Here is a 12,491-nt window from a genome sequence, read left to right on the forward strand (position 1 = left end):
GAAGAACCACCATTTGAACTTTCATGCTGTGTTGTTATTGATATTTGAAATAAAAATGGCTATTTACTTTGCGTTTACTTGCTTGAAGTAAATCTTAATATTTAGTACTTCAATTTGCAGCTGAATTAAGAACATGATGAAAGCAAATGAAATGCTGTTAGAATTTTGACTAAACATGAATATTAAAACCAGGCTAATAAAGCAAACATGATTGTACATGCACTTCGTATATTAATTTATTAGAAGCATTGAAATATAATGATAACACATGTTTATGTAGCGATATCCAATTCGTTCGTGTCATAAATGGGGTAAAGCATACACATTATGTTTTATCTTAGCATATGAGGGAAATATCTTTATCAGTCAGCTACAAATACTTTTCATAGCGCCGTGAGGGGAACGTTTCAAACTGTGTAACAATAATAGGTGTACACATTTATTCATTTTATCTTTTTAACCGTACATGGGTTTTCGTAAGATAAAAATGAAATACTAGTTTAAGTACATAGTAAAAAGAATGCTATTGTTTTAAGTTGTGAATGTGCTTCCGACATCACTTTGTTTCGTTTGAACACTTATAACTATGAACAGACCCTCTGTATATAATCTTCCATATGTAGAAGAACACTCGCAGTTCTCAAGTACTGGTTGAAGTGTGCAGACGGGCTTGGTATTTAAAACTTACTTAAACTCCATTCTGCAGTCTGCAATCCAATAAGTAATATAAACTCATTAATTACATACCAATATATAAATGCACTTTTTAATGTGAACCTTTTCTTGATTATCTACGAAATACATTGCAAGTTTGTCGCTCAACATTACGATTATCGTTTCTCAAAATTAGCAATAGCACGGTGTAGATGCATATCGGTGGCATTTCTGTCAAAATGCTGCTGCTCTGTTCATTCTGGGCTACCTCTCTGTCATAAACAAGAAAATGGATGATCGACTTTCACAAAACAGGTATGAAAATCTAAAATTAAAACCCGTTAACACATTTGTGCATTAAAAGAGGTGGTCCATGAGTTGAAGCATATATCCAGCTACAGGTTCACAGTATTCCGCAGGTCCAAACACTTATCACAAACTCTATCGAAGATTGAATGATGACGAGTTTGGTGGAACAATTGTGCACACATGCCACTTTGATGACTTTTTAACATTGCTTTTCCCTAATATGTCAAATATCTAGTGTCATTGATATCATCTTTATGATCAAATCCTTACGTACAATGTACACTATATAGTATTTACATCAATTTTACTTAAAAAATGCCTTCTTTCGCTTTCGTTGTGGCAAGGAAAGCCTCTCGATTGGTTAACTTTCCTGGCACGGGATTGTACGATTTGTAAATGAAATGCATCTATAGTATATATATATATTTATTAAACTTAAAAATATACAAACTAATGAGATAAAATGTAACATTATATTTTTTTTGTGTAACAAACAAGTACTCTAATCTAGTAAACCAATGACAGTTCTAAACTGTATGCTATTAATCTACAAAGCGGCTAACCGTACATACACCGATACGCAGTACTCTTCATAAAAAACAAAATGGCGTCTGACCGTAAGCAGGACCCAGCCGATATCGAGATAAAATGTCCCATCATCTCATAATGAAATCTTATTTCTTCGAAAAAGGATACATTACAACGGACCGATGTATTTTCTGTGATATATTACGATTGAAAACATTATTTGAAGACAAAAGCTTAATAAACCGATGCGCGGTATCACCAAGCTACTACCACTTACAATAGCAATCTCATAAACGTATTAATGATGTTTGCCTTTATCAAGATTTTCCTCAAATTAAAAAAAGGTTTGCATGTAACACAACAATCCAGCTCAGTTATGGTTGAGTTTTTGGTCAAATGTTGTGATATGATTATAAGCAATATACGGATTGATAATAAATAGTTAAAACCCAATAGATATTAAGTGTTATTTCTGGCTCTTTTCTATACGTTTTTCTATTTCTATTTAAAAGCATTGTTCTCGAAATATTCTATATTGGACGGAATTCCTTTTGATTAATAATTTAAAGTATTATTGCAATTCCTTTCATATTTATTAAATGGAATAGCTCACAAGCTCTCCAATTGCAGCTGAATTAATTTTGATTTACAATTTTTTTTTATATCGATGTTCTTTTTACCAAATATTTTACACATTTTAGATCAATGAGAGTAGGTGTCACCATTTTATCAACGAAATATAATAAATATAGCCCCAGAATCAAATTTGACTAACCTCAAGCTCAACTACGCAAATGCACCCGATATATATATACAAGGGTACAAGGGTAACTAGTGTTCATGAACGGTGCGAATAAGTACAGTGAGGTCGTCAGTTCCGAATCACTATCGAAACTACCCATGCATATTTCGCTTACCTTGATTTTGAATTTGGTTCGAAATATAAATGAGTGTTTATGTTATTTCTAAACCGAAACCTTTCTCCATTTCCGGTTAATACATGTATTATCCAATAGCGAATCGCGTGACAGAAGGTGCAGTTTATGACTAGGGATCGTCTCAAAACAAACTTCAACTGTCAAAATAGTTTATTTAACGTTCATAACAATATAACCAGACTAGCTTTTGATCACAGATTTTTGTAAAAACTATAACAATAAAGAAAGCAAAAAGTAAAAAATAACAAAACAAAAATTAAATGGACCTCTACCTGAGATCACACAATGAAGGGCACCTGCATATAATATACATATGTACTACAATATACAGTATACAGTTTCCAAGCAACAACATAGAAAACAAGAAGTAGGAATAGATAAAACGAAATAAAATGGGCCCTACCTGAGATCACACACTTGCACTTGCATAAAATTACTATAATATACAATCTAATGTTGCCCCATGTTATCTTAGATTAGCCTCTGTCCACTGGAGACAACACAAGCTTTCTGAGAGGAAAGTTTCATTTCTCAGAGCACAAATTAGAGATTCTAAACAAACAATTACATGAAACCAGAAAATATTTAGCGATTTCAACCTGTGTAGGTTGCACATGACAATTCAAGATTATAGTTAATGCAAATAACAAGGACCAGTTTTCTAAAGGAGTATCCAATAAATTGAACAGTCCTGCTCTGCTCTGACAGGGATGGTACATTTTAATGCAAAAGGCAGTGATACAAAATAAATACATATATCTATGTAGTGTTAATGCTTGTATAAGACAGCATTGTCTGATACCGAAATGACAGTTAAAATAAATGAAAACAACATATCGGTGTATGAATCAAATCTGAATAGCATACCAGACAGTTTGTCACACAAAACTATGATAATGTATAAGGAAGCAACAGCACACAATGCATGTCAAGGTTCTATTGTAGGAAATATTCATGTAAACTTTATACAGATACTATGCTTATGAAGGTGTTTTAATATCAACTGAATAAGAAAATCTATTTTAAAGGATAAGCAAAATATACATAATAACATTTAAAGTGATGTTTTGTGCAAACTTATTCCACAAAATATAAGTGGAACGTGGGTTAACTTTCCTAAAACACCACACATATAGACTGGATTTAAAATATTTTATTAAAATATACCCATACTTAGTTGTTCTTTTTTCAGAGGGGATGAACCCAGCCTCACAAATCATATCAATTCAACATATGAACAACTGACCATGAACAATAACTAAATCGATTTCTAGACAAATAGGAATTCAAGCTTTTGGTAAAAACTAGAAAAAACAAACAAACTAGGAACCAATTAAAATAAAATAAGGAAAAGGTTAATAAATAAGAAACTGCTAGAGAGCTTTGGCAAGTGTACAACACTCATAAATTCACATGGGTAGAGCTAAACACATCACAGATGCATGGGTGAAAGGTCTGGGCTGCTGCATTTCCCCCATTGCCTGTCGGGGCACGTCTGCGTCCTTCACAATACTGAAAAAATAATGATATAAGCCTTACTATTTTAATTATACCTCACGTGACTAGCACATGTCAAATTCCCATTAACCCATATAACAGTCACATGCGACATTATTTTATCACCATTTTTTAGCTGAAAATAGCACCACTAGTTTTCCGCATCAAGAGAATATATTATAAATATACTGCATTTACTTCATTTGTCTTTCTGGCATTTGCATATTTTTTAAATTAAAACAAAAATAAAATCACACAATTTTCAATTTTTATAATCAGATTTAGTTAAATTGGAATACATTGTTTTCCTTTGTCTATGAGTTAATACCAGCAACCTGCCTTTTAAACGTCCGTGCATTCAGAAATGTATGAGCCAGGGTGCTTAGTAAATGAATAAACAAGCAATTGTTTTTCTCTTATTAAGCTGTTTTGTTTTCTTTGTTCAGTATAATAAAATAAATATCACATCCATACAGGTTGATAAAACTGGGTTATGTTAACATAACCATTCTCGGGTAAACATTATGTTGTTATCACCCTGTATGGGGTGTGATACATGTATTTATATATGTTTAAAAATAAAAGTGCAATGTAACCTTAAGCATTATAAAGTAATAAAAGATAAACTGCAATTCTATTTTAAACAGTACAACGTAATAAATAGTAAGATGCTCATATATAAATGGTTACAATTTTTTTTGAATCCCCTGTTGCTTCTAGTAAGTTCTACTCACGTGTTTTCATAGTAGCAACAGCTAGCATGTTTCCTATTCAATAATGCAATATAAAAAATGCTGGTTGGGACTAAATATAATTATATTGTTTCCGAGCAGTAAGCATTAAAAATAATAGCATTTCATCCCAGGCAATGTGTAAAGGCCAATAATAAAATTTACAATATCACTTAACGATGTTTGACAGGTACAAATTCATTTGAGATTACCCCTGGTTAACTTCATGTCTGTTTCGGAACTGACACCTGTTGCAGTGAGTCATTTTCGAGACTCTAAATTCACAGTTTGACTGAAAATTTATAAATCTTATTGTTTTCTTATTTCCTGATTGATTACCTTCAAATCAATACCAAGATCACTTACCATGGACAATCCGTTATAGAAGCAAACGTGTTCTAATTTCCGATGACTGATCGTGCAGACAGGATTTTACCGCCATTCGAAAATATGTCTGCGAGCATTTCGACAATTCAGATTGTTTACATTTGTATATTTTCTTCCGGTTTGTTGCGAAATAAATCATCAAATATTAGGGTGTATGGCTGTACAATTTGTTCAATCATAAGTGGTAAGACTTATTTTTCAATGTTGAATGAAATGTAATTTGTTTCGGAACTGGCGACTTTTCGGAACTGACGACCTGACTGTACTTGTCCGCTATTTATTAAGTACCGGTACATTATTTGAATGATTTAAAATACAGTTATAAATATGTCTTACTTGCAATTATTGAATATTTCAATCTTTTGAAAGACCACAATTTACGCAAATGATCCATCAATAAGCATTATCGATAGATTTTTGTTTATTCGATATGGCCGATTGTACCTGTCGTAAACCATGCTAGACCGGTTTAGACTGCGGCTGGATCCACCATTCCGTTTCCGCCTGAGTATCACATGATGACAAACATGGCAGATGGTTCAAAGAACGGTGAAAACGAGGAAACAAGTGAAAATGGAGACATTAATCACGATATGCATTCCAATAATGGACAAATAAACATCGAAACGATGGTGCAAGCATATGCTCAAGGCATGAAACTTCATTACATACAATTTATTGTAAAACTACTGAAACTTAAACTGATAGTAGTCATTCGGATAAATAGAATTATGGATACACTTGAATTGTATGATGTATGAATATTAGTGCTGCAACAATATACCGGTATATCGGTATATATCGCAATACGCAATCCGCATATTGTATTGCGATACGATTTTCGTCATACCGGTACGAAAATTTTACAAACATGCATCTACATTTCGTTCAGAAAAGCCATCTAAAATAATGATATCAAGGTAAACAAAACAAAGCGGTATTTTGTAAGAATAAATTGTTACATAAAAATGGCATTCTAAAAAGTCTATTATACAGAGTAGCGTTGTTACATGGGAGCATTCATTCTATGCTTTTAAACGAATAATCGTTGAATTAATTTCGCACAACTAAATGTTTCATTCGATTCTGAAATGAGCATTATTAAATTTGTTATCCGAATTTCTGAAACACGCTTCCGAAATGTAATTCTAACGCGACAATAAAAAAAGTGCTTTATTCTTTTTCTCAATAAAAAGCGCGCGAAAATTATACAGACATGTAGAACGTCGCCTGCAAAGTGTGGGTGTATTTGTGTTGTATAAAACGGGAACATCACATCAGGCGATTTACGCGTGTTCAGTGGGGAAAAAAACGCTCAATTGGAAGTTATTTCATCACATCTTTAAATAGTAACAAATGCCAAAATGTATTTGATATTTAAGAATATTGGTGAATGTTTGTATTTTGTGTTATTCTTGAGCATTTTTATAGTAAACATTTACCAGAATTTGCTTTAAAACTGGAATATACGGGATTATCAGGTAATTGGCGAGTTATAATTTTGGTACAAGTAAGCAATATATTGCGGTATATTGCAATACGGGTTTTTGAACTGACAATATATCGCGATACGCTTTTTGGCGTATTGTTGCAGCACTAATGAATATATTATAATTAAATTGTTGTTTTTTTATAAAAATACTAGTGCAATATATGACAATGCAGAGCATTATGTAGAAGCGTAAGGTATAAGAAATACTTATTCTGTCATGCACAGTCATTGAAATTCAGATTTAAATCTACAAGCAAGTCGGGCTAGTACTATGGGAATTTGAACAAGCCCGAGTCAGATTTTACTAGCCCAAACATTTTTGTTCAAAATGCAGATAAACATAACATAAAACATCCAAAGAAGCATTCATTTATTCAATCTGTAGAATACAATACACATCTCTTATTAATTTCATTCTCATCCAAGTTAGCTTCCTCGTCATCTGAGCCAGCCTCTTTCGGATCCTGAAATAAGAAGAAATTAATTTCACACACGGATTTCAATCAAATCACAATTATAAATATATACATAAAGTCAAGGTAAAAAATTAGCAGAAATGTATCCCATATATCCATGTGAAAGAGAGAGCAAACCCAGGGCTTTCCTTTGACCCGAGCTCCCGGGTTTGGACGCTTGTAAATTACAGAAGACCCCTTTTTGACTCTTGAGAAAATTACGTCATGCGTCACATTTGACCCGGGGGAATATACCGACTTGCGTCAACGAGATCAAAAGTTGTTAAGACTAAGCGATAATTAGCTCAGGGCGGAGTATCTCATTTAGTACGCGCTAATCGTTAACGCCCGTTTCCAATCATCGAAGCACAAGTCACCCAGTAGGCGGAATTTGGTTAATTAAGAAATCTAGTATTGACCAATTAAAACACTGCTGGTTCGATGACGCGTGTATTAACTTTCCATTATTTATCATAGCGTTTGTGATCAGCTGTTTGCGGAAAAGACGTGTATTAAACCCACCTAGTTGCAATAATCCAACTCCCAGCTATTGACCCTCTGAGCTGTACGTATGTACTCATAAAAGCTCAGAGCATTTAAGAAGAACTATAAACCCACTAAAACAGAATGGACTCATCCGCGTCAGTTTTAATAATGTTCAATATTAAATAATAACATCCATATCCACAGAACACCGTAAAGAATATTTTGAGATATTTCTTACTTATCAATGTTTTACTTCATGATTGCTCAGTTCAAAGACGCGCGAAAGTTATGCTGGCATATGTACTGTCTACAACGTCAAATTACACGCTCTGCATCAAAGTTGCTAAAAATAACTATAGAACCGATATAACTGACCTTGTGGCAAAGTGACAATTTTTGCATGAGCTAATTGATTACAAAATACATGTAGGCGTAATAATTGACCGTTTGAGAAGGCATAGAAAACGGCGTGTTTGTCGCACGTCTTCAGTGAAGATGGCACATGAAATAATTAAAGGGCGTCGGAATTTTTGATGGGATTAAATACGGAGGCACCTTTATCAACGAGTAGAAATAATTTCCTTTTATAGTTTACCGATATATATGCTATTGTGTTTAGGTACCACCCGTATGTTGTTGTTTTTTTTGTGATAGCCAGCGGAAATGTTGTTTTTTTTTCACATTTTGTATTTCATTCTTAATTTAATAGCCACGCGAAACGGTCAAACAAAGTTATTGGATAAAGTGTAATTGTGCAAAGTGTAGTTGTGCTTGTGCATTCGGAAAATGTCGCAGAGAAACCTTTTCGAATTCGGAATCGGTAGTAACTCTGAAAGTGTGTGTAAGACGCCAACGACAAAGCGTACTTTAGATCTATATGACAGTGCTCCTAACACCCCCAAACGTGCGAAAGAAGAACATATGACATATTACTCTGCTGTATACATGAAGTTAATGTTGTATTAGAATACATGTTTTGTATTTATTAATCATTGAAATATTGTGTTTAAATGCATAGTGTTGTAGTGACAGTAAAATGTAAGAAATAAATGTTAACATACATGTATCTTTTTATTTGTTGCTTTTTATATATTATATCTCAGTAATTTGCTTAAATTGCAAAAAATCATTGACTGTCCTGCGTTATTATTAGGACTCTCAGAAGTTTGATTTTGACTCTTGAAAATATGGTCCCAAGGGTCCTTGACTCTTGAGATTTGAGGTCTAAGGAAAGCCCTGAAACCTGAACCACCAGAAAATATATAAGCAATTAAGTGCCAGGTTATTCTACAAAAAGCCAGTTGACAAATGCGACAATCACAGTTACCTCAGATTCGCATTCCTCAATGATGTACTTGAATGACAACTGTTGGGCCATTACTCTCTGTGTCCCGAACGCAACGCAAAACATTTATTTTACATAATAGTAATCCAGGAACCACAAAACCATGCGCTTTATGCGCAGTAATCCAATTATCGGCTGATTGCCCAGCACGTGTGCGCAGTGTGTTAAAACATAAGCCCCTGTTGATTTAAGCGGCTCAAAACTTTGTTTACAAATATTAAAAATGAAAGTGGAACTCGTTTTCTGTTTAATGAATTGTACAAGCACGTCGGGCTTGTAATATTGGATTTCCTACAAGCCCGAAAGAAAAAATACTAGTTTTTTGCTGTCGGACTAGTGCGAATTTCGACAACTGCATGCATTATCAGCTAGCTTTAATATAGAGATGGTAGAATATCTGCCTTTGAAGTTGGAACTGGGAGGGCCTGGGTTCAATTTTTGAAGCCTGGACACATTAGCCCTTTTGTTAATAACTCACATATGGTTGATTTCCTGGATGCCCCATAGATGTCATTGCTGAAAGCAATTTGAGAATTTCTAACAAATTTCTAAAACGAAGTGGATGCATAAAGTATTGTGAGGTATATGGAGCACTTACACTGCCCTGCAATGTCAGCTGGCTTTTATACTAAGTTGGTAGAGTGTCTTCTTAGAATTGGGAAGTCGTATTTTGTGGTTGAGCAGTCTGCAAAACTATCTTTTTTGTTTTCATAGCCAATGTTGCTATGAAACTTTGAAAATGTCATAGCCAGAGGAAATTTTTTATAGCCAGAAAAAAATTGAATTGATTTACAGTGACATTATCATGAAAAGACGACAACCGTTTTTACCAGTAAAAAAACAAAGCCTGTGCTCATGGGTATCGATCTTTATCATATGAATGATAAACACTGTTACGGTTATTTCGTAATTTAAAGCTATTAATAAGACACATTCAACTGTTTTACTTAATTTATAAAAATCCTCGCACCATTATTTCATTTATAGGTGTAAAATGCAAGTTCAGTTTACCAAAAGTATTACGACATTTTAAATACGTGAGCTGGACTTAACACTCTATAACATCTAAGACAGATCACTAATGATAGAAAACTAAGGGAAGTAACCAAGCTGCGTCACTAAAAGAATTTTCAACTGAAATGCGTAAATATATTATTTATTAGTTTATTTTTTCTAATGTTTTTTTGCAGACTGGCTGAGGATTTTCCTCGCTGGGTTACAATAATAAAGTTATAAACATTGATTTGTTGAAGTAATATTGGCAAACATGGATCAACATGAAACAATTTTTTCAACAATTCAGCACCTGGTTAGGTTGTAACTCAAAGGTTTTCTTTAATTGTAGCTCAACATCAGCTAGGTTATTAGTTCTAAAATTCCTCTTTGGTTGGCCTGGCCCCGTGTTCACAAAACGATTTTGCAATCCAAAATCGATTTTAACTGACATCTATTTTCATTTTTGCCTATCAACTACAATGGAAATCAATTTTCAATGACAAGCAAAATCGATTTTCGATTGCAAAAAAATGTTTCGTGAACACGGGACCTGATGTAAATAAAATGGCAAGGGACACTACTGCTAATTGAAATTGTACACCAATGATGATCAGCTTTGCCGAATCATTGTGATTTGATTAATCGTAACAAGACTTATTATCGTAAATTTATCTGCTTGGGTGTCTGTTGTCATCCAAGACAAAATCATATGTGTCATAGCAAAAAGTAATAACATTATAACAAATATTATATATTCAACAAAATTATAATAGTTTGTAACTGTATTGCAGAATATGAACATCTGGACCACACATTGGATGAGCTGGACTCCTGGATGAACAAACTGGAAGAACAGAATGACAATCTGAGTGCCGAACTCGACGCCTTATTGGAGTCCAGCCGTCTAGTACGACGCGAACTGCAGCAGGAAGTCAGCATTACCGCCGCAACTGAAGAACTCCAGCTGGATAGTGGTATTGCCAGCTTGAACAAGGGTGATTTTACATTGGTGGGAAATATGTTTGAGGGTACACAGGATTGTGATACGTGGTCATCAGAAGTACACAATGTACAAAGTGTAAATGAATCTGATACTTCAGTAGTACAGAATGTTCAAAGTGTTCATGAATCTGATATTTCTGGTCAGGATGGTAGTCAAACATATTCAAACGATGAAACTTATGGCGTTTGTACACAGGCAAATCAAGACAATTCTTGATAATGTTTGAAATATTAAGAATATTTTTAAAGAATTATTTGTATTTAACAAGATGTAAGTGTTGTCAAATATTTATTCTTTAGTGTAATCTACATTTATCTGTATAAATTGCATATAATCCTTGTACAGAGTCCTACATTAGAATGGTATAGTTAAGGCACAAACACAATGAAATACTATTTCATATTCTTTATGTTCTAGCAGTTTAGTGTTCACTCACCTATCTCCCGTTTTTGACAGCATACAAGCTGTGGTCAGAAACAATTGTTATCTGAGACAGAACATACATTTAAAGTGACACATTATATGGCATTCATTAATGTTCTGGTTTAATATATTGTATTGGTGTTGTTTGTTGGATGGACGGTACAATAAGAAGTATTACAAGCAATATCTATTGGTGTTTTAGTATATTAACAGATCTGTACAAAATGTAGTAGCATGAGTGTTTAATAAATAACGTATTTGTATTTTGATATCTTCTATTATTGTACATGTATGTTTGGAAAAAAAAAATGCAATTTTGATTGTTTTTTTATTTGGGTCATACAATATTTATGGCAGTATTGGTTATGAGCCATGTCATGTGAAAAAGGTTCAAATGCCATATTTAGCCTGTATAGATCTGGCCCAGCCTGACTTAATAGCTGATATCGGACAGTGTATCCTCTGACAAGACTGCGCTTGTGCATAAAAGCCATTTAACCCTTTACTGCTCAGACTGTTTCGTTTTAAGTCCTTTGAAAGTTAAATTAAATGAGACTTTTGTTACTAGATTCCAGTTGTAAAGGGTCCATTTGAGATACTGATGAGCAGCAAACAGAAGCCTATACAGACTGCAGTTCCTTGAAGGCTGTTCTGGTTTTATGCTGGTTGGATATGGGCCGTGGTCTGTGAAAAGGGGGTTGAATGCATGTGTGTAAAGTGTCATCCCTGTGCTAATAAGGAATGAAACTTTCGGCCTAAACTGGATTTTTGCAAAGAAGAGACTTTCTGTAAATGAACAAGGGCTGTTTGTAAAACATGCATGCCCCCCATATGGGCTGTCCGTTGTAGTGGCAGCCATTGTGTGAATACGTTTTTTGTCACTGTGACCTTGACCTTTGACCTAGTAACCTGAAAATCAATAGGGGTCATCTGTGAGTCACGATCAATGTACCTATGAAGTGTCATGATCCTAGGCAAAAGCGTTCTTGAGTTATCATCCGAAAATCATTTTACTATTTCGGGTGACCTTGACCTTTGACCTTGTGACCTCAAAATCAATAGGGGTCATCTGCGAGTCATGATCAATCTACCTGTGAAGTTTCATGATCCTAGGCATATGCGTTCTTGAGTTATCATCCGAAAACCATTTTACTATTTCGGGTCACCGTGACCTTGACCTTTGACCTAGTGTCCACAAAATCAATAGGGGTCATCTGCGAGTCATGATCAATCTACCCATGAAGTTT

The 12,491-nt window shown here is 34.1% G+C and overlaps 1 protein-coding gene across 2 annotated transcripts; it reads left to right on the plus strand.

The window, feature by feature from the left end:
- Positions 1-5,552: 5,552 nt before the first annotated feature.
- Positions 5,553-11,564, plus strand: LOC127837533 (uncharacterized). 2 transcript variants are annotated; one of them, XM_052364704.1, is made up of 2 exons: positions 5,553-5,695; positions 10,610-11,564. In XM_052364704.1, exons 1-2 carry the CDS (start codon positions 5,560-5,562, stop codon positions 11,035-11,037), a joined length of 564 nt encoding a protein of 187 aa, XP_052220664.1. In that variant the 5' UTR covers positions 5,553-5,559; the 3' UTR covers positions 11,038-11,564. The 2 variants fall into 2 exon arrangements, with proteins under 2 accessions (XP_052220664.1, XP_052220665.1); XM_052364705.1 differs by lacking the exon at positions 5,553-5,695 and adding an exon at positions 9,716-9,965.
- The last annotated feature ends 927 nt before the right edge of the window (positions 11,565-12,491 follow it).

This window comes from Dreissena polymorpha, chromosome 7 (genome assembly GCF_020536995.1).
Source record: "Dreissena polymorpha isolate Duluth1 chromosome 7, UMN_Dpol_1.0, whole genome shotgun sequence".
NCBI lineage: Eukaryota > Metazoa > Mollusca > Bivalvia > Myida > Dreissenidae > Dreissena > Dreissena polymorpha.